The following is a 25,581-nucleotide window of genomic DNA, read 5'->3' on the forward strand; positions in this document are numbered from 1 at the left end:
CAGGCAGATATTCGTAGCATGCTACAAATATTGGTCCCTGGCCGTTGGCTTTCCCCCTCTGGGCAGAAAATTGCGTGGGAGCCGTTTTTTCTGTTTTTTTTTTTTTTTTTAAATTCAACGCTCATTAAGGCCTCTTTCATACTTGCATCAGTACAGGTCTGTCGCTATGCGTTGGGCCGACGTACCGACGCACGTTGTGAAATTTGTGCACTACGTGGGCAGCAGATGCAGTTTTTCAACGCATCTGCTGCCCATTCTGAAGTCCGGGGAGGAGGGGGCGGAGTTTCGGCCGCGCATGTGCGGTAGAAAATGGTGGACGTGACGGACAAAAAAACATTCACTTGAATGTATTGTATGTAGTATGTATGTAATATGTATGTAGTATGTATGTAGTATGTATGTTTTTGTTTTTTTTCCATTCAACACATTAGCCGGATGATGGGACTACTACTGTCCCATCATTGGCTAATGTGCCAATCACTTTCACTGTAGTAGGCATCGTCCGATGGGACTTGTAGTCCCATCGGACGATGCCTGCACACACGCACAAAGCCCCGGCACGCCGCACAGAGCCCCGGCACGCCGCACACCCCCCCGGCAGGCCGCACAGAGCCCCGACATGCCGCACAGAGCCCCGGCACGCCGCACCCCCCCCCCCCCAGCAGGCCGCACAGATCCCCGGCAGGCCCGCACAGACCCCGCCCGCACACACAGACACGCACAGTGTCCACCCACGCCCCGCCCACACTCGTCCCCCCTCCGGAACTGGTGGAAAGCATGCCAAGACGCATGAAAGTGGTGATTAAAAATCATGGTTATTCCACAAAATATTGATTTCTGAACTCTTCCTGAGTTACAACATTAGTATTGTTGTTTCTAAATGATCATGAACTTGTTTTCTTTGCATTGTTTGAGGTCTGAAAGCATTGTTTTTTTTTAAATTTTGACCATTTTACCTTTTCAGAAAAAAAAATACAGAATGTATTGCTTGGAAATTCAGAGACATGTTGTCAGAAGTTTATAGCATAAATGAACAATTCACATTTTACTCAAAAATATGCCTATAAAATTCAGATGAACTGAACATGTTGCAGTGGTCTCTTAATTTGTGCCAGAGCTGTATATATATATATATATATATATATATATATATATATATATATATATATATATATATATATATATATATATATATATATATATATATTATATGTGTATCATATGTGTATGTATATATATATATATATATACACAGTAATGTAAAGAGTATATATATATATATATATATATATATATATATTTGATATATCTATATGTATATAGTGTGCCAACCATTGATTTCATTATTTTATTTTTTCAGCTGAGTAAAGGCCTCGTTGGATGGGTGCAGCGAACTTTCCAAAGCACCCAGGCAGCTGCAGCAACGCAAAAAGTCTGCACTGCTGATGAAACAGTCTCCCAAGACAGTCCTGTCTGCTCTTACAATGAATGGGACCAATTAGAGGAAGTCATTGTGGGGAGACCAGAAAATGCAAGTGTTCCTCCATTCACAGTAGAAGTGAAGGTAAAAGCTGTCAATTTATGCTAAAAGTCTCCAAATGCTTAAAGGGACACTGTCACCTGAATTTGGAGGGAACAATCTTCAGCCATGGAGGCGGGGTTTTTGGGTTTTTGATTCACCCTTTCCTTACCTGCTGGCTGCATGCTGGCTGCAATATTGGATTGAAGTTCATTCTCTATCCTCCGTAGTACATGCCTGCACAAGGTAATCTTGCCTTGCGCAGGCGTGTACTATGGAGGACAGAGAATGAACTTCAATCCAATATTGCAGCCAGCATGCAGCCAGCGGGTAAGGAAAGGGTGAATCAAACACCCCAAAACCCCACCTCCATGGCTGAAGATTGTTCCCTCCAAATTCAGGTGACAGTGTCCCTTTAACTGTGGCATTAAAACAAATGAAGCTCTTGGCAGCATATCTGGGTGGGCCATAATCATGTAACCATGTTTACAATTACGGTGGTGAAAACTGATCGTGGGAATAGGGGAACGTCAGCAGATGAAACTTAGCTTCTTTATAATGGTAAAATTGCATCTTAAAAATATAAATGTTCTTTGAAAGTGACCTAGAAAACATTGCCCACATTTTGACCCATGGAAAGTAATAATGCCCCTTGTGTACTCATTTGACAGTTAGAATTAGGGTTGAGCGAAACGGGTCGAACATTTTCAAAAGTCGCCGACTTTTGGCTAAGTCGGGGTTTCATGAAACCCGATCCGACCCCTGTGCGGGGTCGGCCATGCGGTACGCGACTTTCGCGCCAAAGTCGCGTTTCAATGACGCGAAAAGCGCCATTTCTCAGCCAATGAAGGTAAACGCAGAGTGTGGGCAGCGTGATGACATAGGTCCTGGTCCCCACCATCTTAGAGAAGGGCATTGCAGTGATTGGCTTGCTGTCTGCGACGTCACAGGGGCTATAAAGAGGCGTTCCCGCCGACCGCCATCTTACTGCTGCTGATCTGAGCTTAGGGAGAGGTTGCTGCCGCTTTGTCAGAAGCAGGGATAGCGTTAGGCAGGGTCCATTAACCACAAAACCGCTTGTGCTGCAGCGATTTGCACTGTCCAACACCACCCTCGGTGTGCAGGGACAGTGGAAGTTTTTTTTTTTTTTTTTTTCCCCTCAGCGCTGTAGCTCATTGGGCTGCCCTAGAAGGCTCCCTGATAGCTGCATTGCTGTGTGTACGCCGCTGTGCAAACCAACTGCTTTTTTCAAAGCACAAATCCTCTTGTTCCTTCCTTTCTGCACAGCTATCTTTTTTGTTTGTCCACACTTTTTATTTCATTTGTGCATCAGTCCACTCCTTATTGCTGCCTGCCATACCTGGCTGAGATTACTGCAGGCAGGGAGATAGTAGCTGCCTGCCATACCTGGCTGAGATTACTGCAGGCAGGGAGATAGTAGCTGCCTGCCATACCTGGCTGAGATTACTGCAGGCAGGGAGATAGTAATTGTAGGACATTCCCTGTTTTTTTTTTTGTTTTTTTTTTGGTGGGAGATTAAGATTGGCAATTTGGCATTTCTGCTAGAGTGCCATCCCTGTGTGTGCCATCTCTCTCACATAGTGGGCCATAGAAAGCCTTTTCATTTTTCTGTATTTTTTTTTGTGGGGTGTATAAATTCTCCCTGATAAAAATACAGTGGGAGATTAATATTGGCCTTTGGGCTTGTGTGCCAGTCCTGAGTGTGCCATCTCTCTCACAAATAGTGGGCCATAGAAAGCCTATTTTATTTTTTTTGGGGTTTTATAAATTCTCCCTGAAAAAAAGGGAGATTAATATTGGCCTCTGGGCTTGTGTGCCAGTCCTGAGCGTGCCATCTGTGCCAGCCCTGAGCGTGCCATCTCTCTCACAAATAGTGGGCCATAGAAAGCCTATTTATTTTTTTTTTTTGTTTTATAAATTTTCCCTGAAAAAAGGGAGATTAATATTGGCCTCTGGGCTTGTGTGCCAGTTGTGAGCGTGCCATCTGTGCCAGTCCTGAGCGTGCCATCTCTCTCACAAATAGTGGGCCATAGAAAGCCTATTTATTTTTTTTTTTTGTTTTATAAATTTTCCCTGAAAAAAGGGAGATTAATATTGGCCTCTGGGCTTGTGTGCCAGTTGTGAGCGTGCCATCTGTGCCAGTCCTGAGCGTGCCATCTCTCTCACAAATAGTGGGCCATAGAAAGCCTATTTAAATTTTTTTTTGGTTTTATAAATTCTCCCAGAAAAAAAGGGAGATTAATATTGGCCTCTGGGCTTCTGTGCCAGTCCTGAGCGTGCCATCTGTGCCAGTCCTGAGCGTCCCATCTCTCTCACAAATAGTGGGCCATAGAAAGCCTATTTTATTTTTTTTGGGGGTTTTATAAATTCTCCCTGAAAAAAAGGGAGATTAATATTGGCCTCTGGGCTTGTGTGCCAGTCCTGAGCGTGCCATCTGTGCCAGCCCTGAGCGTGCCATCTCTCTCACAAATAGTGGGCCATAGAAAGCCTATTTATTTATTTTTTTTGTTTTATAAATTTTCCCTGAAAAAAGGGAGATTAATATTGGCCTCTGGGCTTGTGTGCCAGTTGTGAGCGTGCCATCTGTGCCAGTCCTGAGCGTGCCATCTCTCTCACAAATAGTGGGCCATAGAAAGCCTATTTAAATTTTTTTTTGGTTTTATAAATTCTCCCAGAAAAAAAGGGAGATTAATATTGGCCTCTGGGCTTCTGTGCCAGTCCTGAGCGTGCCATCTGTGCCAGTCCTGAGCGTCCCATCTCTCTCACAAATAGTGGGCCATAGAAAGCCTATTTTATTTTTTTTGGGGGTTTTATAAATTCTCCCTGAAAAAAAGGGAGATTAATATTGGCCTCTGGGCTTGTGTGCCAGTCCTGAGCGTGCCATCTGTGCCAGCCCTGAGCGTGCCATCTCTCTCACAAATAGTGGGCCATAGAAAGCCTATTTATTTTTTTTTTTTGTTTTATAAATTTTCCCTGAAAAAAGGGAGATTAATATTGGCCTCTGGGCTTGTGTGCCAGTTGTGAGCGTGCCATCTGTGCCAGTCCTGAGCGTGCCATCTCTCTCACAAATAGTGGGCCATAGAAAGCCTATTTAAATTTTTTTTTGGTTTTATAAATTCTACCAGAAAAAAAGGGAGATTAATATTGGCCTCTGGGCTTCTGTGCCAGTCCTGAGCGTGCCATCTGTGCCAGTCCTGAGCGTCCCATCTCTCTCACAAATAGTGGGCCATAGAAAGCCTATTTTTTTTTTTTTTTGGGTTTTAGAAATTCTCCCTGGAAAAAAAAAGGGAGATTAATATTGCCCTTTGGGCTTGTGTGCCAGTACTAAGCGTTCCATCTCTCTCTCTCTCTCTCTCAGTCAGTGGGCCATAGAACGCCTATTTTTGGTTTTATTTGTTTTCTAAATTCTCCCTGAAAAAATCATTTTATTTTATTTGGTTTCTAAATTCTTCCTGATAAAATCACATTTTTTTTATTATTTTTTTTTCTAAAGTCTCCCTGAAAAAAAAAAAAAAAAACAGTGGGAGATTAATATTGGCCTTTCTGCTTGTGTGCCAGTCTTGACTCCTGGGTGCGTCATCTCTCAGTCAGTGGGCCATAGAACGCCTATTTTTGGTTTTATTTGTTTTATAAATTCTCCCAGAAAAAATCATTTTATTTTATTTGGTTTCTAAATTCTTCCTGATAAAATCACATTTTTTTTATTATTTTTTTTTCTAAAGTCTCCCTGAAAAAAAAAAAAAAAAACAGTGGGAGATTAATATTGGCCTTTCTGCTTGTGTGCCAGTCTTGACTCCTGGGTGCGTCATCTCTCAGTCAGTGGGCTATAGAACGCCTATTTTTGGTTTTATTTGTTTTCTAAATTCTCCCTGAAAAAATCATTTTATTTTATTTGGTTTCTAAATTCTTCCTGATAAAATCATATTTTTTTTATTATTTTTTTTTCTAAAGTCTCCCTGAAAAAAAAAAAAAAAAAACAACCAAAAAAAACAGTGGGAGATTAATATTGGCCTTTCTGCTTGTGTGCCAGTCTTGACTCCTGGGTGTGCCATCTCTCTCTCTCTCTCTCTCTCTCTCTCTCTCTCTCTCTCTCTCTCCAATTGTGGTCCATAGAAAGCCTACATTTTTTTTCCTTGATTTGGGTTCCAAAATCTACCAGAGAAAATAACTCCATCAATCATTGGTAGAAAAATATTGGCCTCTGGGCTTGTGTGCCACTCCTGATTCCTGTGTGCGTCATCTCTCACTCAGTGGCCCATAGAAAGCATATAGTTTGTTACATTTGTTTTCTAAATTCTCCCTGCAAAAATCTTTTTTTTTTTTTTGGGGGGGTTTCTAAAGTGTTCCTGAAAAAAATAAAAATAAAAAAAAAATAATAGTGTGACATTAATATTAACATTTGTGCTTCAGTGACAGTCCTGCGTGTGGGGCATCTCTCTAATTTGCAGCCACCAAAAAAAGAGTGTGTAACATTGGGCCTGATTTTCGCTGTGGTCTCACCAACCTGTAAAGGGGTAGCTAAATCATACTGAAGTTATAGCTCACCGTGTAAGTTGTGTGACTGCAACAAATAACGTTAGTTTGGTTACGTTTTTAAAACAATGAGGAAGTCTAGTGGAAGAGGTCGTGGCCGGGGGCGTTCATTGTCAGCTGGTAATGAGGGTAGTGGTAGTGGTGGAGCATCAGGTGGTCGTGGGGGAAAAAATATTGCACCTAAGTCTGGAGCTGTGGAGCCAGGTTCGTCGTCCGGCTACACAAGGCCTCGAACGCTCCCTTTTCTGGGATTAGGAAAACCGCTTTTAAAGCCGGAGCAGCAAGAGCAAGTTTTGGCTTATCTTGCTGACTCAGCCTCTAGCTCTTTTGCCTCATCTCGTGAAACTGGTAAAAGTAAAAGCAGCGCGTCGTTAGTGGATGTTCACGGTCAGGGACAAGTCACTTCCTTGTCCTCTTCAGCAAAAACAACAACAGAGAAGAATGCAGCAGGCGACACAACGGGTTACTCCATGGAGCTCTTTACACATACCGTCCCTGGCTTAGAAAGTGAAGCAGTTAACAGTCCATGCCCATTACAAATTGAATCTGACATGGAGTGCACTGACGCACAGCCACAGCCAGACTACTATGCTGGTCCTTTGACTCAGACCACAACATTGCCCTCGCAGGGTGCTGATCAAGAATCAGACCCTGATGAGACTATGTTGCCCCATCACGAACGCTATACCACCGAACGACACGGTGACACAGACGAAGTTGCGCAGGAGGTACAAGAAGAGTTATTAGATGACCCAGTTCTTGACCCCGATTGGCAGCCATTGGGGGAACAGGGTGCAGGCGGCAGCAGTTCTGAAGCAGAGGAGGAGGAGGGGCCGCAGCAGGCATCAACATCGCCACAGGTTCCATCTGCCGGGCCCGTATCTTGCCCAAAACGCGTGGCAAAGCCAAAACCTGGTGGAGGACAGCGTGGCCATCCGGTTAAAGCTCAGTCTGCAATGCCTGAAAAGGTATCCGATGCTAGAAAGAGTGCAGTCTGGCATTTTTTTAAACAACATCCAATTGATCAGCGCAAAGTCATCTGTCAAAAATGTTCTACTTCCTTAAGCAGAGGTCAGAATCTGAAAAGTCTCAATACTAGTTGCATGCATAGACATTTAACCACCATGCATTTGAAAGCTTGGACTAACTACCAAACGTCCCTTAAGGTTGTTGCACCCTCGGCCAATGAAGCTAGTCATCAACGCAACATCCCTTCCGGCAGTGTAGGACCACCATTTAGCGCACCACCTGCTGTATCTGTGCAGGTATCTTTGCCAGGCCAAAGCAGTCAGGGTCAGGGAATCACCAGTTTCGTAGTAGGAAACACTGCATCTAGGGCACCGGCGGCAACAATACCATCTCCCACCGTCTCTCAGTCTGCCATGTCCACCGGCACCCCCGCTAGTTCCACGATCTCCAGCTCTCCAGTCCAGCTCACCCTACATGAGACTATGGTTAGAAAAAGGAAATACTTAGCCTCGCATCCGCGTACACAGGGTTTGAACGCCGACATAGCTAGACTAATCTCGTTAGAGATGATGCCCTACCGGTTAGTTGAAAGCGAAGCTTTCAAAGACCTGATGGACTACGCTGTACCACGCTACGAGCTACCCAGTCGACACTTTTTTTCCAGAAAAGCCATCCCAGCCCTCCACCAGCATGTTAAAGAGCGCATCGTCCATGCACTCAGGCAATCTGTGAGCACAAAGGTGCACCTGACAACAGATGCATGGACCAGTAGGCATGGCCAGGGACGTTACGTGTCCATCACGGCACACTGGGTAAATGTGGTGGATTCAGGGTCCACAGGGGACAGCAAGTTTGGGACAGTTCTGCCTAGCCCACGGTCTAGTAAACAGTTGTCTGTAGCCGTTCGCACCCCCTCCTCCTCCTCCTCCTCGTCCTCCTGCAGAAGCAAGAGCTCGTCCACAGACCGCAGTCGCACAAACACTCCATCCGCACCTGCCACTGTTGCACACCAGGTCTCCCATTATGGGGCAGCTACTGGCATACGTCAGCAGGCTGTATTGGCTATGAAGTGTTTGGGCGACAATAGACACACCGCGGAAGTTCTGTCCGAGTTCTTGCAGCAAGAAACGCAGTCGTGGCTGGGCACTGTAGATCTTGAGGCAGGCAAGGTAGTGAGTGATAACGGAAGGAATTTCATGGCTGCCATCTCCCTTTCCCAACTGAAACACATTCCTTGCCTGGCTCACACCTTAAACCTGGTGGTGCAGTGCTTCCTGAAAAGTTATCCGGGGTTATCCGACCTGCTCCTCAAAGTGCGTGGACTTTGCGCACATATCCGCCGTTCGCCTGTACACTCCAGCCGTATGCAGACCTATCAGCGTTCTTTGAACCTTCCCCAGCATCGCCTAATCATAGACGTTGCAACAAGGTGGAACTCAACACTGCACATGCTTCAGAGACTGTGCGAACAGAGGCGGGCTGTTATGTTTTTGTGGGAGGATACACATACACGGGCAGGCAGTAGGATGGCAGACATGGAGTTGTCAGGTGTGCAGTGGTCGAAGATTCAAGACATGTGTCAAGTCCTTCAGTGTTTTGAGGAATGCACACGGCTGGTTAGTGCAGACAACGCCATAATAAGCATGAGCATCCCCCTAATGCGTCTGCTGATGCAAAGTTTGACGCACATAAAGGATCAGGCGTCTGCACCAGAGGAAGAGGAAAGCCTTGATGACAGTCAGCGATTGTCTGGTCAGGGCAGTGTACATGACGAGGTACCGGGCGAAGAGGAGGTGGAGGATGAGGAGGATGATGGGGATGAGTATATTTTTAATGAGGAAGCTTTCCCGGGGGCACGGGAAATTGGTGGCGTGGCAAGGCCGGGTTCTGGTTTTTTGAGGGACACAAGTGACGTAGATTTGCCTGCAACTGCCCCTCAACCAAGCACAACCGCAGATTTGACAACGGGAACTTTGGCCCACATGGCGGATTATGCCTTGCGTATCCTCAAAAGGGACACACGCATTACAAAAATGATGAACGATGACGATTACTGGTTGGCCTGCCTCCTTGATCCTCGCTATAAAGGCAAATTGCAAAATATTATGCCACATGAGAACTTGGAACTAATATTAGCAACAAAACAATCAACTCTTGTTGACCGTTTGCTTCTGGCATTCCCTGCACACAGCGCCCGTGATCGTTCTCACACGAGCTCCAGGGGCCAGCAGACCAGAGGTGTTAGAGGGGCAGAAATCAGAAGTGGCGTTGGCCAGAGGGGTTTTCTGACCAGGTTGTGGAGTGATTTTGCTATGACCGCAGACAGGACAGGTACTGCAGCATCAATTCAAAGTGACAGGAGACAACATTTGTCCAGTATGGTTACAAACTATTTTTCATCCCTTATCGACGTTCTCCCTCAACCGTCATTCCCATTTGATTACTGGGCATCCAAATTAGACACCTGGCCAGAATTGGCAGAATATGCATTGCAGGAGCTTGCTTGCCCGGCAGCTAGTGTCCTATCAGAAAGAGTATTCAGTGCTGCAGGTTCAATACTAACAGAAAAAAGGACTCGTCTGGCTACCCAAAATGTAGATGATCTAACCTTCATTAAAATGAACCACAAATGGATTTCAAAATCTTTTGCCCCACCCTGCCCGGCTGACACCTAGCTTTCCTATGAAAAGGTCTTGCCTGTGGACTATTCTGAATGACTTTTCCAATCTCGTAATTTTCTTCACCTGATTGTCCAGCATACGACATGTTTCCACCTCACGAAATGGCCAAACTCCCCACACGGGGCCGTGCTATCGCCACTTTGCGCTTGGACCCTTGAGAGTGCTGTTTGTCTGAAGAGGTGGGTGTGGCCGCTTTTGGTCAACGGCACTGCCACTGGGTCCCTCATAGTACAATAAAGTGTCTCTGGCGGTGGTGGTGCGCACCCAACGTCAGACACACCGTTGTAATATGAGGGGCCCTGTGCCTGTAACGCCGGCCACAAGACAGTTCCCCCCCCCAGCTCAAACAGTGCTCTACCACTAGCAAAATTATCTCTCACAGCTTCACCAATGTGTAGTCTAGGCGCTGACATCCTTCAATGCCTGGCACTGACAATACCATTGTTTTGACATTTTTGTTATGTTAGGCCTTCGAAGCCTGTCTGCGGTCCCTTCTTTCTACAACTACTACACTGACCAGGCCACTGCTGGCCGTGTTACCCTGGAACCAATTTAAAAGTGCCTACAGTCAGCCCAATTTTGTTATGTTAGGCCTTAGAAGACTGTCTGCCGTCACTCCTTCCACTAGACTTCCACTGACCATACACTGCTGCCCATGTACCCCTGGAACCAATTTAAAGTGCCTACAGCCAGCCCAATTTTGTTATGTTAGGCCTTGGAAGCCTGTCTGCGGTCACTCCTTCCACTAGACTTCCACTGACCAGACCACTGCTGCCCGTGTACCCCTGGAACCAATTTAAAAGTGCCTACAGCCAGCCCAAGTTTGTTATGTTAGGCCTTGGAAGCCTGTCTGCGGTCACTCCTTCCACTAGGCCTCCACTGACCACACCACTGCTGTCCGTGTACCCCTGGAACCAATTTAAAATTGCCTACAGCCATGTGTTATTATTTTAGGCCTTCGATGCCTGTCTGCGGTCACTCCTTCCACTAGGCCTCCACTGACCACACCACTGCTGTCCGTGTACCCCTGGAACCAATTTAAAATTGCCTACAGCCAGCCCAATTTTTTTATTTTAGGCCTTCGATGCCTGTCTGCGGTCCATTCTTTCAACTACTACTACACTGACCAGGTCACTGCTGCCCGTGTACCCCTGGAACCAATTTAAAATTGCCTACAGCCATGTGTTATTATTTTAGGCCTTCGATGCCTGTCTGCGGTCACTCCTTCCACTAGGCCTCCACTGACCACACCACTGCTGTCCGTGTACCCCTGGAACCAATTTAAAATTGCCTACAGCCATGTGTTTTTATTTTAGGCCTTCGATGCCTGTCTGCGGTCCATTCTTTCAACTACTACTACACTGACCAGGGCACTGCTGGCCGTGTTACCCTGGAACCAATTTAAAAGTGCCTACAGTCAGCCCAATTTTGTTATGTTAGGCCTTCGAAGACTGTCTGCCGTCACTCCTTCCACTAGACTTCCACTGACCATACACTGCTGCCCATGTACCCCTGGAACCAATTTAAAGTGCCTACAGCCAGCCCAATTTTGTTATGTTAGGCCTTCGAAGCCTGTCTGCGGTCACTCCTTCCACTAGACTTCCACTGACCAGACCACTGCTGCCCGTGTACCCCTGGAACCAATTTAAAAGTGCCTACAGCCAGCCCAAGTTTGTTATGTTAGGCCTTGGAAGCCTGTCTGCGGTCACTACTTCCACTAGACTTCCACTGACCAGACCACTGCTGCCCGTGTACCCCTGGAACCAATTTAAAAGTGCCTACAGCCAGCCCAAGTTTGTTATGTTAGGCCTTGGAAGCCTGTCTGCGGTCACTCCTTCCACTAGGCCTCCACTGACCACACCACTGCTGTCCGTGTACCCCTGGAACCAATTTAAAATTGCCTACAGCCATGTGTTATTATTTTAGGCCTTCGATGCCTGTCTGCGGTCACTCCTTCCACTAGGCCTCCACTGACCACACCACTGCTGCCCGTGTACCCCTGGAACCAATTTAAAATTGCCTACAGCCAGCCCAATTTTTTCATTTTAGGCCTTCGATGCCTGTCTGCGGTCCATTCTTTCAACTACTACTACACTGACCAGGTCACTGCTGCCCGTGTACCCCTGGAACCAATTTAAAATTGCCTACAGCCATGTGTTATTATTTTAGGCCTTCGATGCCTGTCTGCGGTCACTCCTTCCACTAGGCCTCCACTGACCACACCACTGCTGTCCGTGTACCCCTGGAACCAATTTAAAATTGCCTACAGCCATGTGTTATTATTTTAGGCCTTCGATGCCTGTCTGCGGTCCATTCTTTCAACTACTACTACACTGACCAGGGCACTGCTGGCCGTGTTACCCTGGAACCAATTTAAAAGTGCCTACAGTCAGCCCAATTTTGTTATGTTAGGCCTTGGAAGCCTGTCTGCGGTCACTCCTTCCACTAGGCCTCCACTGACCACACCACTGCTGTCCGTGTACCCCTGGAACCAATTTAAAATTGCCTACAGCCATGTGTTATTATTTTAGGCCTTCGATGCCTGTCTGCGGTCCATTCTTTCAACTACTACTACACTGACCAGGGCACTGCTGGCCGTGTTACCCTGGAACCAATTTAAAAGTGCCTACAGTCAGCCCAATTTTGTTATGTTAGGCCTTCGAAGACTGTCTGCCGTCACTCCTTCCACTAGACTTCCACTGACCATACACTGCTGCCCATGTACCCCTGGAACCAATTTAAAGTGCCTACAGCCAGCCCAATTTTGTTATGTTAGGCCTTCGAAGCCTGTCTGCGGTCACTCCTTCCACTAGACTTCCACTGACCAGACCACTGCTGCCCGTGTACCCCTGGAACCAATTTAAAAGTGCCTACAGCCAGCCCAAGTTTGTTATGTTAGGCCTTGGAAGCCTGTCTGCGGTCACTCCTTCCACTAGACTTCCACTGACCAGACCACTGCTGCCCGTGTACCCCTGGAACCAATTTAAAAGTGCCTACAGCCAGCCCAAGTTTGTTATGTTAGGCCTTCGAAGCCTGTCTGCGGTCCATTCTTTCAACTACTACTACACTGACCAGGTCACTGCTGCCCGTGTACCCCTGGAACCAATTTAAAAGTGCCTACAGCCAGCCCAAGTTTGTTATGTTAGGCCTTGGAAGCCTGTCTGCGGTCACTCCTTCCACTAGACTTCCACTGACCAGACCACTGCTGCCCGTGTACCCCTGGAACCAATTTAAAAGTGCCTACAGCCAGCCCAATTTTTTTATTTTAGGCCTTCGATGCCTGTCTGCGGTCCATTCTTTCAACTACTACTACACTGACCAGGTCACTGCTGCCCGTGTACCCCTGGAACCAATTTAAAATTGCCTACAGCCATGTGTTATTATTTTAGGCCTTCGATGCCTGTCTGCGGTCACTCCTTCCACTAGGCCTCCACTGACCACACCACTGCTGTCCGTGTACCCCTGGAACCAATTTAAAATTGCCTACAGCCATGTGTTTTTATTTTAGGCCTTCGATGCCTGTCTGCGGTCCATTCTTTCAACTACTACTACACTGACCAGGGCACTGCTGGCCGTGTACCCCTGGAACCAACATCAGAAAATATAAAAATAAGTATTTTGCTTATAAAAAAGAAAATACTGGTGAGATATCAAATGCAGACATTTTAACATTAAAAACAAACACACAACTAAAATCTGGTACAGTACTAAAAATGGCCACCAGCTACAATTACTTTCTCCTGCAAGTAGTTAACTGAAAGTTTTTTTAAATTGAAAACACACATATGGCATCCACCGAGTGTTGTCCTGTCGCGTCTTCTTTATATTATTGCCGAGAAGATGCAAAATAATGAAAATAATAAAATCATTAATTACCAAAATAATAGAGAAAGTCAACACCACATTGCAAATAAACATTCATTCCAAATAAAGAAGCAGGGCGCGTCCGAGGGTGAGTATATACCTAATAAGAATCTAATCACCCTCGGACGCGCAATGCTTATTTCCAACAGCCTTCCTTCCTAAGAATCAGCCCTTCCGTCGTGTAGAGAGACGTTGTGTTACACTCCAAGGTGTTCCCCAGGTTGCCTTTCCTGAGCTTCGATCTTCCGGCTCTCGTTTAGTAGTTCTTGGAAACTACACTGCATTAGGCCTTCAAATTGGGTATGGGGTGTAGAGAGAGGGTGTGTTACACTCCAAGGTGTTCCCCAGGTTGCCTTTCCTGAGCTTCGATATTCCGGCTCTCGTTTAGTAGTTGTCGGAAACTACGCTGCATTAGGCCTACAAATTGGGTATGGGGTGTAGAGAGAGGGTTTGTTACACTCCAAGGTGTTCCCCAGGTTGCCTTTCCTGAGCTTCGATCTTCCGGCTCTCGTTTAGTAGTTGTTGGAAACTACGCTGCATTAGGCCTTCAAATTGGGTATGGGGTGTAGCGAGAGGGTGTGTTACACTCCAAGGTGTTCCCCAGGTTGCCTTTCCTGAGCTTCGATCTTCCGGCTCTCGTTTAGTAGTTCTTGGAAACTACACTGCATTAGACCTTCAAATTGGGTATGGGGTGTAGAGAGAGGGTGTGTTACACTCCAAGGTGTTCCCCAGGTTGCCTTTCCTGAGCTTCGAAATTCCGGCTCTCGTTTAGTAGTTGTTGGAAACTACACTGCATTAGGCCTACAAATTTGGTATGGGGGAAACATTGGCGCATCTGCGGTCCCTCCTTCCTCTAGGCCTCCACTGACCTGTCTACTGCTGCCCGTGTTCCCCTGGAACCAATTTTAAATTGCCTACAGGCAGCCCAATTTATTATGTTAGGGCTTCGAAGCCTGTCTGCGGTCCCTCCTTCCACTAGGCCTCCACTGACCTGTCTACTGCTGCCCGTGTACCCCTTGAACCAACATCATAAAATAAAAAAAAAAGGATTTTGCTTATAAAAAAGAAAATACTGGTGAGATATCAAATGCAGACATTTTGACATTAAAAACAAACAAACAGCTAAAATCTGGTACAGTACTAAAAATGGCCACCAGCTACAATTACTTTCTCCTGCAAGTAGTTAACTGAAAGGTTTTTTAAATTGAAAACACACATATGGCATCCACCGAGTGTTGTCCTGTCGCGTCTTCTTTATATTATTGCCGAGAAGATGCAAAATAATGAAAATAATAAAATCATTAATTACCAAAATAATAGAGAAAGTCAACACCACATTGCAAATAAACATTCATTCCAAATAAAGAAGCAGGGCGCGTCCGAGGGTGAGTATATACCTAATAAGAATCTAATCACCCTCGGACGCGCAATGCTTATTTCCAACAGCCTTCCTTCCTAAGAATCATCCCTTCCGTGGTGTAGAGAGACGTTGTGTTACACTCCAAGGTGTTCCCCAGGTTGCCTTTCCTGAGCTTCGATCTACCGGCTCTCGTTTAGTAGTTGTTGGATACTACGCTGCATTAGGCCTTCAAATTGGGTATGGGGTGTAGAGAGATGGTGTGTTCCACTCCAAGGTGTTCCCCAGGTTGCCTTTCCTGAGCTTCGATCTTCCGGCTCTCGTTTAGTAGTTCTTGGAAACTACACTGCATTAGGCCTTCAAATTGGGTATGGGGTGTAGAGAGAGGGTGTGTTACACTCCAAGGTGTTCCCCAGGTTGCCTTTCCTGAGCTTCGATATTCCGGCTCTCGTTTAGTAGTTATCGGAAACTACGCTGCATTAGGCCTACAAATTGGGTATGGGGTGTAGAGAGAGGGTGTGTTACACTCCAAGGTGTTCCCCAGGTTGCCTTTCCTGAGCTTCGATATTCCGGCTTTCGTTTAGTAGTTGTCGGAAACTACGCTGCATTAGGCCTACAAATTGGGTATGGGGTGTAGAGAGAGGGTTTGTTACACTCCAAGGTGTTCCCCAGGTTGCCTTTCCAGAGCTTCGATCTTCCGGCTCTCGTTTAGTAGTTGTTGGAAACTACGCTGCATTAGGCCTTCAAATTGGGTATGGGGTGTAGCGAGAGGGTGTGTTACACTCCAAGGTGTTCCCCAGGTTGCCTTTCCTGAGCTTCGATCTTCCGGCTCTCGTTTAGTAGTTCTTGGAAACTACACTGCATTAGACCTTCAAATTGGGTATGGGGTGTAGAGAGAGGGTGTGTTACACTCCAAGGTGTTCCCCAGGTTGCCTTTCCTGAGCTTCGAAATTCCGGCTCTCGTTTAGTAGTTGTTGGAAACTACACTGCATTAGGCCTTCAAATTGGGTATGGGGTGTAGAGAGAGGGTGTGTTACACTCCAAGGTGTTCCCCAGGTTGCCTTTCCTGAGCTTCGATATTCCGGCTCTCGTTTAGTAGTTATCGGAAACTACGCTGCATTAGGCCTACAAATTGGGTATGGGGTGTAGAGAGAGGGTGTGTTACACTCCAAGGTGTTCCCCAGGTTGCCTTTCCTGAGCTTCGATATTCCGGCTCTCGTTTAGTAGTTGTCGGAAACTACGCTGCATTAGGCCTACAAATTGGGTATGGGGTGTAGAGAGAGGGTTTGTTACACTCCAAGGTGTTCCCCAGGTTGCCTTTCCTGAGCTTCGATCTTCCGGCTCTCGTTTAGTAGTTGTTGGAAACTACGCTGCATTAGGCCTTCAAATTGGGTATGGGGTGTAGCGAGAGGGTGTGTTACACTCCAAGGTGTTCCCCAGGTTGCCTTTCCTGAGCTTCGATCTTCCGGCTCTCGTTTAGTAGTTCTTGGAAACTACACTGCATTAGACCTTCAAATTGGGTATGGGGTGTAGAGAGAGGGTGTGTTACACTCCAAGGTGTTCCCCAGGTTGCCTTTCCTGAGCTTCGAAATTCCGGCTCTCGTTTAGTAGTTGTTGGAAACTACACTGCATTAGGCCTACAAATTTGGTATGGGGGAAACATTGGCGCATCTGCGGTCCCTCCTTCCTCTAGGCCTCCACTGACCTGTCTACTGCTGCCCGTGTTCCCCTGGAACCAATTTTAAATTGCCTACAGGCAGCCCAATTTATTATGTTAGGGCTTCGAAGCCTGTCTGCGGTCCCTCCTTCCACTAGGCCTCCACTGACCTGTCTACTGCTGCCCGTGTACCCCTTGAACCAACATCATAAAATAAAAAAAAAAGGATTTTGCTTATAAAAAAGAAAATACTGGTGAGATATCAAATGCAGACATTTTGACATTAAAAACAAACAAACAGCTAAAATCTGGTACAGTACTAAAAATGGCCACCAGCTACAATTACTTTCTCCTGCAAGTAGTTAACTGAAAGGTTTTTTAAATTGAAAACACACATATGGCATCCACCGAGTGTTGTCCTGTCGCGTCTTCTTTATATTATTGCCGAGAAGATGCAAAATAATGAAAATAATAAAATCATTAATTACCAAAATAATAGAGAAAGTCAACACCACATTGCAAATAAACATTCATTCCAAATAAAGAAGCAGGGCGCGTCCGAGGGTGAGTATATACCTAATAAGAATCTAATCACCCTCGGACGCGCAATGCTTATTTCCAACAGCCTTCCTTCCTAAGAATCAGCCCTTCCGTCGTGTAGAGAGACGTTGTGTTACACTCCAAGGTGTTCCCCAGGTTGCCTTTCCTGAGCTTCGATCTTCCGGCTCTCGTTTAGTAGTTCTTGGAAACTACACTGCATTAGACCTTCAAATTGGGTATGGGGTGTAGAGAGAGGGTGTGTTACACTCTAAGGTGTTCCCCAGGTTTCCTTGCCATTGCTTCGGTCTTCCGACTCTCGTTTAGTAGTTGTAGAAAAGTACACTGCATTAGGCCATACAAAATGGGTATGGGGTGGAGAGAGATGGTGTGTTACACTCCAAGGTGTTCCCCAGGTTGCCTTTCCTGAGCTTCTATCTTCAGGCTCTCATTAAATTGTGGTTAAATGGAACAACTGCATTTGGCGTACTAGTTGGTTTGGGGCCTACTATCGGTGTCTGCCACTCCTTGCTGTTCTCCTCCACTGAACAAAGCTGTGCCGCCTGTTTACTACGGTTGCCAATTTTGAACTGCATTTCGACTACTTACTGATTTGGCCCTACTCTCTGTGTCAGCCTCTCATTCCAGTTGTCCTCCACTGCAATGCCCCCTGGTTATTCCTGTGTTACCAATTTTGAACTGCATTTAGCCCACTTTCTTCTTTGGGCCTATATCTGTGTTTCCACTTCATCGTGCCCATTGCCCAGCCAGTGATAGATGAGTCTGCTGGTACATTGACCCATAACGCAACATTCCCCGTGCACGCTACACAACAACATTGTGACCCTGCTGAAAGTCAGGTTGCTCTTCCCGCATACCATACCACCTTACACGGGGACAAAGAGGAAGGTGCAGATGAAAGTGCAGGTTCCTTCATCAGGTGGGGGGAGGAATACTAGTTGGCGACGTCACTGGCACAGGGCCTCTCATAGTACGCAAAAGTGTTGCTGCCGGTGGGAGGCGCCCCCGCCGTGCAAACACACCGCTGTACTTTGAGGGGCCCTGTGCCAGTGCCAATGCCAACGAGTGGGCCCCCCCTGCTTGCTCAGGTTCACAGCACTTGCAAAGTTGAAATACTTACCTCTCCCTGCTCCACTGCCGTGACGTGGTCCAGATTTCCTGGGCCCACTAATTACTTGAACCAGCCCTACCCCCCACAACTTTAGCCAAATGACCCCCAATTTCAAATGCCTTCCAATTATTATAAGGTAAATTACGCTTGACAAGCTTCATTAAGAAGAATGGATGGTTTTGACATTAAAATGGGCACTCTAGGTGTTTTCCTGGCCCCCACTCACTGCCGACTATGCTGCCCCATTGACTTGCATTGGGTTTCGTGTTTCGGTCGATCCCGACTTTACGTCATAATCGGCCGATTTCACTCGACCCGACTTTGGACATAGTCGGGTTTCGCAAAACCCGGCTCGACTCTAAAAAGGTCAAGGTCGCTCAACTCTAGTTAGAATACATTGAGTGCCTTTATAACAATAATGGTTTTTAAATGCCCACAAAAAAAGTATAATGTCCCATGAGTTCGCCCATATACACCTTCTCTATCGAAAGAATCAAGTCCCCACATCTCCCCTATATACAATATGATGCCCTCACAGCGCACCTTCATACAGTATGATACCCTCAAAGCTCATCTATACAGTGTAATGCTCAAACAGCTCCTATATGCACAAAATAATGGCTCCACAGATCTCTATACACAGTATGATGGACCCACAGACCCCCTATACATAGTATGATGGCTCTCAAAGCCCAATACATAGTATGATGTCTCCACTTCTCCACTGTACACAGTATGACAGTCCTAACAGCCCTCGTGTAATGCCCCGATAGCCCCCTATAAACAGTATAATACTAAAAAAAACTAAACACAGTATAATACCCCCCAAACCCTCTACACATTATGATGGCCCCATAGTAGTTCCCACACGGTATCGTGCCCCCCAAGCCATCTTATACCCAGTGTAATGTCCCCCTCATTATGATGCCCACCACAGCTTCCTATATACAGTAATAATGCTTCCAGCACTAGTACTCACACAGTAATATGGCTCAAAAGCACATTTCACCAATACTTTCCCATCACACTTTTCTGCCCATACTGTTCCTCACACTTTTCTCAACTCATGGTTTCACCCTTTCCGACCTCCATAGTATCACCTCATTTCTTCTCAAATGCTCTCCTCACCCACATTTCTCCTCTTCTACTGTCCTCACACATTTCTCCCAAACTGTTCCTTCACACTTCTCCCCATACTGCCTCCTTACATTCCCACCTTCATACTGTCCCCTCACAAATTTCTCCTCCATACTGTCCCCTCACACATTCCCCCATATCTTCTACTGTCCTCACACTCGTTTGTCCCCTCCATCATCCATACTGTACCCTCACACTCATCCCCTCACCCTCCATACTATTTCCTCACAAGATTCTTCCTATCTATAACACCTGTTTCTTCTGCTGCATCTTGCCACCGCCCACCTCCTCTGTAGTGCAGGGATGACGTCAGAAGCATGATCAGATGACCTGATGAGTGACAGAGAATTTATTTTGTCACATATAAGTAAATTGATAATATATTCATTGGCCCCGGTGAATGTAAGTAACCCATATAAGTAGCATGTAACATGAGCACAGATGGTGTGACTGCTGTAGTACACTCAGGCAGTAATGCCATGATATCTTAAAAGGGAACCTGTCACCCCAAAATAGATGGTGAGGTAAGCTCACCGTCATCAGGGGCTTATCTACAGCATTCTGTAATGCTGTAGATAAGCCGCCGATGTTACCTGAAAGAGGAGAAAAAGAGGTTAGATTATACTCACCCAGGGGCGGTCCTGCTCCGATGGGTGTCTCAGGTCCGGAACAGTGCCTCCCATCTTCATTCCATGACGTCCTCTTCTGGTCTTCACGCCGCGGCTCCGGCTTTGGCGGACTTTGTCTGCCCTCTTGAGGGCAGAGCAAAGTACTGCAGTGCGCAGGCACCGGAAAGGTCAGAGAGGCCCGGCGCCTGCGCACTGCAGTACTTTGCTGTGCCCTCAACAGGGCAGATAAAGTACGCCTGCGCCAGAGCCGCGGCGTGAAGACCAGAAGAGGACGTCATAGAATGAGAATAGGAGGCACCGGAGCGGACCTGAGACACCCATTTGACCGGACTGCAGTGGGACCGCCCCTGGTTGAGAATAATCTAACCTCTTTTTCTTCTCTTTCAGGATACATCGGGGGCTTATCTACAGCATTACAGAATGCTCTAGATAAGCCCCTGATGATGGTGAGCTTACCTCACCATCGATTTTGGGGGTGACAGGTTCCTTTTAAGGAGGGCTACAAAAATGTACAAAATAAATTGCAAGCGATGCTTCTGTTTATTACTGGGCACATTAATGTTGTGAGTTCTGTTTTTGGGCTCCCTCTGGTGGTTACTGATGGTACTGGGTGATTTGTGTTCTGCTGTCTCTGGTGTCCACCTGTTCTATTAGTATTTGGGAGTTTCCTATTTAACCAGGCTTTCTTGTCATTTCCCCGCCGGCTATCAAGGTTATCAGAGTGTTTTGTTACCTCAGCTTCTGGCTTCAGTAATCTTCAGGACAAGCTAAGTTTTTGATTTTCTTGTTCCACGTTTTGATTTATTTTTGTCTTGTCCAGCTTGCATATAATTGTTTCTTTGCTGCTGGTTGCTCTAGCGGGCTGTAATTGCTCCTCATGTTCCATGAGTTGGAACATGAGTTCAAGTAATTACAGGATGGTTTTTTGAAGGGTTTTTTGCTGACCGCGCAGTTTACTTTTGTATCCTCTGCTATCTAGTTTTAGCGGGCCTCATTTTGCTGAATCTGATTTCATACTGTGTATGTGCCTTCCTCTCATTTCACCGTCATTATATGTGGGGGGCTGCTATTTCTGTGGGGTATTTCTCTGGAGGCAAGAGAGGTCTGTGTTTCTTCTAATAGGGGAAGTTAGATCTTCGGCTGGTGCGAGACGTCTAGGATCAACGTAGGCACGTTCCCCGGCTATTGTTATTTGTGTGTTCAGGTTTAGGGTCGCGGTCAGCTCAGGTTCCATCACCCTAGAGCTTGTTGGTGCTTGTCCTTTTGTGATTCCCTGCCATTGGAATCATGACAGTATAGCCGGCCACAAAATGTTTGGGCTGAAGTAGGAGGAAAAGTAGTCTGAGGAAGTTTTTTTTTTTTTTTTTTCTCCTCTGAGGTTGCTGCCTAGCCCTAATTGCAGCCTGGCTGATTTTTTTTTTTCCTCCTCTTAATCCTTGAATGGCTCTGACCTTAGCTGTTTATCATGGACGTCCAGAGTTTAGCTTCCAGCTTGAATAATCTTGCTGCTAAGGTTCAAAATATACAAGATTTTGTTGTACATGCTCCTATGTCTGAACCTAGAATTCCTATTCCAGAGTTCATTGCTGGAGATAGATCTAGTTTTCTGAATTTTAGGAACAATTGCAAGCTGTTCCTTTCTTTGAAATCTCGCTCTTCTGGAGACCCTGCTCAGCAGGTTAAGATTATTATATCTTTCCTGCGGGGTGACCCTCAAAATTGGGCATTTGCATTGGCACCAGGGGATCCTGCGTTGCTTAATGTGGATGCGTTTTTTCTGGCATTGGGTTTTCTCTATGAGGAACCTAACCAAGAGATTCAGGCTGAAAAAGCTTTATTAGCTCTCTCTCAGGGGCAAGATGAAGCAGAAATATATTGTCAAAAATTTCGGAAATGGTCAGTGCTTACTCAGTGGAATGAGTGCGCCCTGGCTGCAAAGTTCAGAGATGGCCTTTCTGAGGCCATTAAAGATGTTATGGTGGGGTTCCCTGCGCCTACGGGTCTGAATGAGTCTATGACTATGGCTATTCAGATTGATCGGCGTTTACGGGAGCGCAAACCTGTGCACCATTTGGCGGTGTCTTCTGAACAGGCACTTGAGACAATGCAATGTGATAGAGTTCAGTCTAGAAGTGAACGGCAAAACTATAGGCGGAAAAATGGGTTGTGCTTTTATTGTGGTGATTCAGATCATGTTATATCAGCATGCTCTAAACGCACAAAAAAGGTTGATAAGTCTGTTGCCATTAGTACGTTACAGTCTAAGTTCATTCTGTCTGTGACTCTGATTTGCTCATTATCATCCATTTCCGTCGATGCCTATGTAGATTCAGGCGCTGCCCTGAGTCTTATGGATTGGTCATTTGCCAAGCGATGTGGGTTTAGTCTTGAGCCTCTGAAAGTCCCTATTCCTTTGAAGGGAATTGACTCTACACCTTTAGCTATGAATAAACCTCAGTACTGGACAGAAGTGACCATGCGTATGACTCCCGTTCATCAGGAGCTGATTCGCTTCCTGGTGTTGTATAATTTACATGATGTTCTAGTACTTGGTCTGCCATGGTTACAAACTCATAATCCAGTCCTTGACTGGAAAACAATGTCTGTGTTAAGCTGGGGATGTCAGGGGGTTCATGATGATGCACCTCCGATTTCTATCGCTTCATCTACTCCTTCTGAGGTTCCTGTATTTTTGTCGGATTATCGGGATGTTTTTGAGGAGCCTAAGCTCAGTTCGCTTCCTCCTCACAGGGATTGCGATTGTGCTATAGATTTAATTCCTGGTAGTAAATTTCCTAAAGGTCGTTTGTTCAATCTGTCAGTGCCAGAGCATACTGCTATGCGGGATTATGTTAAGGAGTCCTTGGAAAAGGGACATATCCGTCCATCTTCGTCCCCTTTGGGAGCAGGTTTTTTTTTCGTGGCCAAGAAAGATGGGTCCTTGAGACCTTGTATAGATTATCGTCTTTTGAATAAGATTACCGTAAAATATCAGTATCCTTTGCCTTTGTTGACTGATTTGTTTGCTCGCATTAAGGGGGCTAAATGGTTCACTAAGATTGACCTCCGGGGTGCGTATAATCTTATACGAATAAAGCAAGGTGATGAGTGGAAAACCGCATTTAATACGCCTGAGGGCCATTTTGAGTATTTGGTAATGCCTTTCGGACTTTCTAATGCTCCTTCAGTCTTCCAGTCCTTTATGCACAATATTTTCCGTGAATATCTGGATAAATTTATGATTGTGTATTTGGATGATATTTTGGTTTTTTCTGATGACTGGGAGTCTCATGTTCAGCAGGTCAGGAAGGTGTTTCAGGTCCTGCGGGCTAATTCCTTGTTTGTAAAGGGCTCAAAGTGTCTCTTTGGAGTCCAGAAGATTTCTTTCTTGGGGTATATTTTTTCCCCTTCTACTATTGAGATGGATCCCGTCAAGGTTCGGGCTATTTGTGACTGGACGCAGCCTGCATCTCTTAAGAGTTTGCAGAAGTTCTTGGGCTTTGCTAATTTCTATCGTCGTTTTATAACTAATTTTTCTAGTGTTGTTAAGCCTTTGACGGATTTGACTAAGAAGGGTGCTGATGTTGCTGATTGGTCTCCTGCGGCTGTGGAGGCCTTTCAGGAACTTAAACGCCGGTTTTCTTCTGCTCCTGTGTTGCGTCAGCCTGATGTTTCGCTTCCTTTCCAAGTTGAGGTTGATGCTTCCGAGATTGGAGCGGGGGCGGTTTTGTCACAGAGAAGCTCCGATTGCTCGGTGATGAAGCCATGTGCGTTCTTTTCTAGAAAATTTTCGCCCGCTGAGCGGAATTATGATGTGGGTAATCGGGAACTTTTGGCCATGAAGTGGGCATTTGAGGAGTGGCGTCATTGGCTGGAGGGTGCTAGACATCGTGTGGTGGTCTTGACTGATCACAAAAATCTGATTTACCTTGAGTCTGCCAGGCGTCTGAATCCTAGACAGGCTCGTTGGTCACTATTTTTCTCTCGTTTCAATTTTGTGGTTTCATACCTGCCAGGTTCAAAGAATGTGAAGGCGGATGCTCTTTCTAGGAGTTTTGTGCCTGACTCCCCTGGAAATTCTGAGCCCACTGGTATCCTTAGGGATGGGGTGATTTTGTCGGCCGTATTCCCAGACTTGCGACGTGCTTTGCAGGAGTTTCAGGCGGGTAAACCTGATCGTTGTCCGCCTGAGAGACTGTTTGTTCCGGATAGCTGGACCAGTAGAGTCATCTCTGAGGTCCATTCTTCTGCGTTGGCAGGTCATCCTGGAATATTTGGTACTAGAGACTTGGTGGCCAGGTCTTTTTGGTGGCCTTCCTTGTCTAGGGATGTGCGTTCTTTTGTGCAGTCTTGTGAGGTTTGTGCTCGGGCTAAGCCGTCATCTGGGTTGTGTGTGACCGCTTTTCTAAAATGGTTCATCTTGTACCCTTGCCTAAGTTGCCTTCCTCCTCTGAGTTGGTCCCTCTGTTTTTCCAGAACGTGGTTCGTTTGCATGGGATTCCGGAGAACATCGTTTCTGACAGGGGATCCCAGTTTGTGTCTAGATTTTGGCGGACGTTCTGTGCTAAGATGGGCATTGATTTGTCCTTTTCGTCTGCATTCCACCCTCAGACGAATGGCCAGACGGAGCGAACTAATCAGACCTTGGAAACTTATTTGAGGTGTTTTGTTTCTGCTGATCAGGATGACTGGGTTACCTTTTTGCCGCTGGCCGAGTTTGCCCTTAATAATCGGGCTAGTTCTGCTACCTTGGTTTCTCCTTTCTTTTGTAATTCGGGGTTTCATCCTCGTTTTTCCTCTGGTCAGGTGGAGTCTTCTGATTGTCCTGGAGTGGACATGGTGGTGGATAGGTTGCGTCAGATTTGGAGTCATGTGGTGGACAATTTGAAGTTGTCCCAGGAGAAGGCTCAGCAGTTTTCTAATCGCCGTCGCCGCGTGGGTCCTCGACTTCGTGTTGGGGACTTGGTGTGGTTGTCTTCTCGTTTTGTTCCTATGAAGGTCTCTTCTCCTAAGTTCAAGCCTCGGTTCATCGGTCCTTATAGGATCTTGGAAATTCTTAACCCTGTGTCGTTTCGTTTGGATCTCCCGGCATCGTTTGCTATTCATAATGTGTTCCATCGGTCGTTGTTGCGGAGGTATGAGGTACCTGTTGTTCCTTCGCCTGAGCCTCCTGCTCCGGTGCTGGTGGAGGGAGAATTGGAGTATGTTGTGGAGAAGATCTTGGATTCTCGTGTTTCCAGACGGAAACTCCAATATTTGGTCAAGTGGAAGGGTTATGGTCAGGAGGATAATTCTTGGGTGGTTGCCTCTGATGTTCATGCTGATGATTTGGTCCGCGCTTTTCATAGGGCTCATCCTGGTCGCCCTGGTGGTTCTCGTGAGGGTTCGGTGACCCCTCCTCAAGGGGGGGGTACTGTTGTGAGTTCTGTTTTTGGGCTCCCTCTGGTGGTTACTGATGGTACTGGGTGATTTGTGTTCTGCTGTCTCTGGTGTCCACCTGTTCTATTAGTATTTTGGAGTTTCCTATTTAACCAGGCTTTCTTGT

General features: G+C 46.3%; 1 protein-coding gene across 2 annotated transcripts in view; it reads left to right on the forward strand.

Annotated features, from left to right (window-relative positions):
• GATM (glycine amidinotransferase) overlaps window positions 1-25,581 on the forward strand; it is a 98,873-nt gene that overhangs the window by 48,314 nt on the left and 24,978 nt on the right. The window contains exon 2 of one of the 2 annotated variants that reach the window (XM_069766077.1): window positions 1,361-1,564. The exons of the other annotated variant lie outside the window; for it this stretch is intronic. Coding sequence (XP_069622178.1) covers window positions 1,361-1,564 — 204 coding nt within the window. The remainder of the gene's footprint in view (window positions 1-1,360; window positions 1,565-25,581) is intronic. 2 annotated transcript variants of the gene reach the window in all.

Source organism: Ranitomeya imitator, chromosome 4, assembly GCF_032444005.1.
Source record: "Ranitomeya imitator isolate aRanImi1 chromosome 4, aRanImi1.pri, whole genome shotgun sequence".
Classification (NCBI taxonomy): Eukaryota; Metazoa; Chordata; class Amphibia; order Anura; family Dendrobatidae; genus Ranitomeya; species Ranitomeya imitator.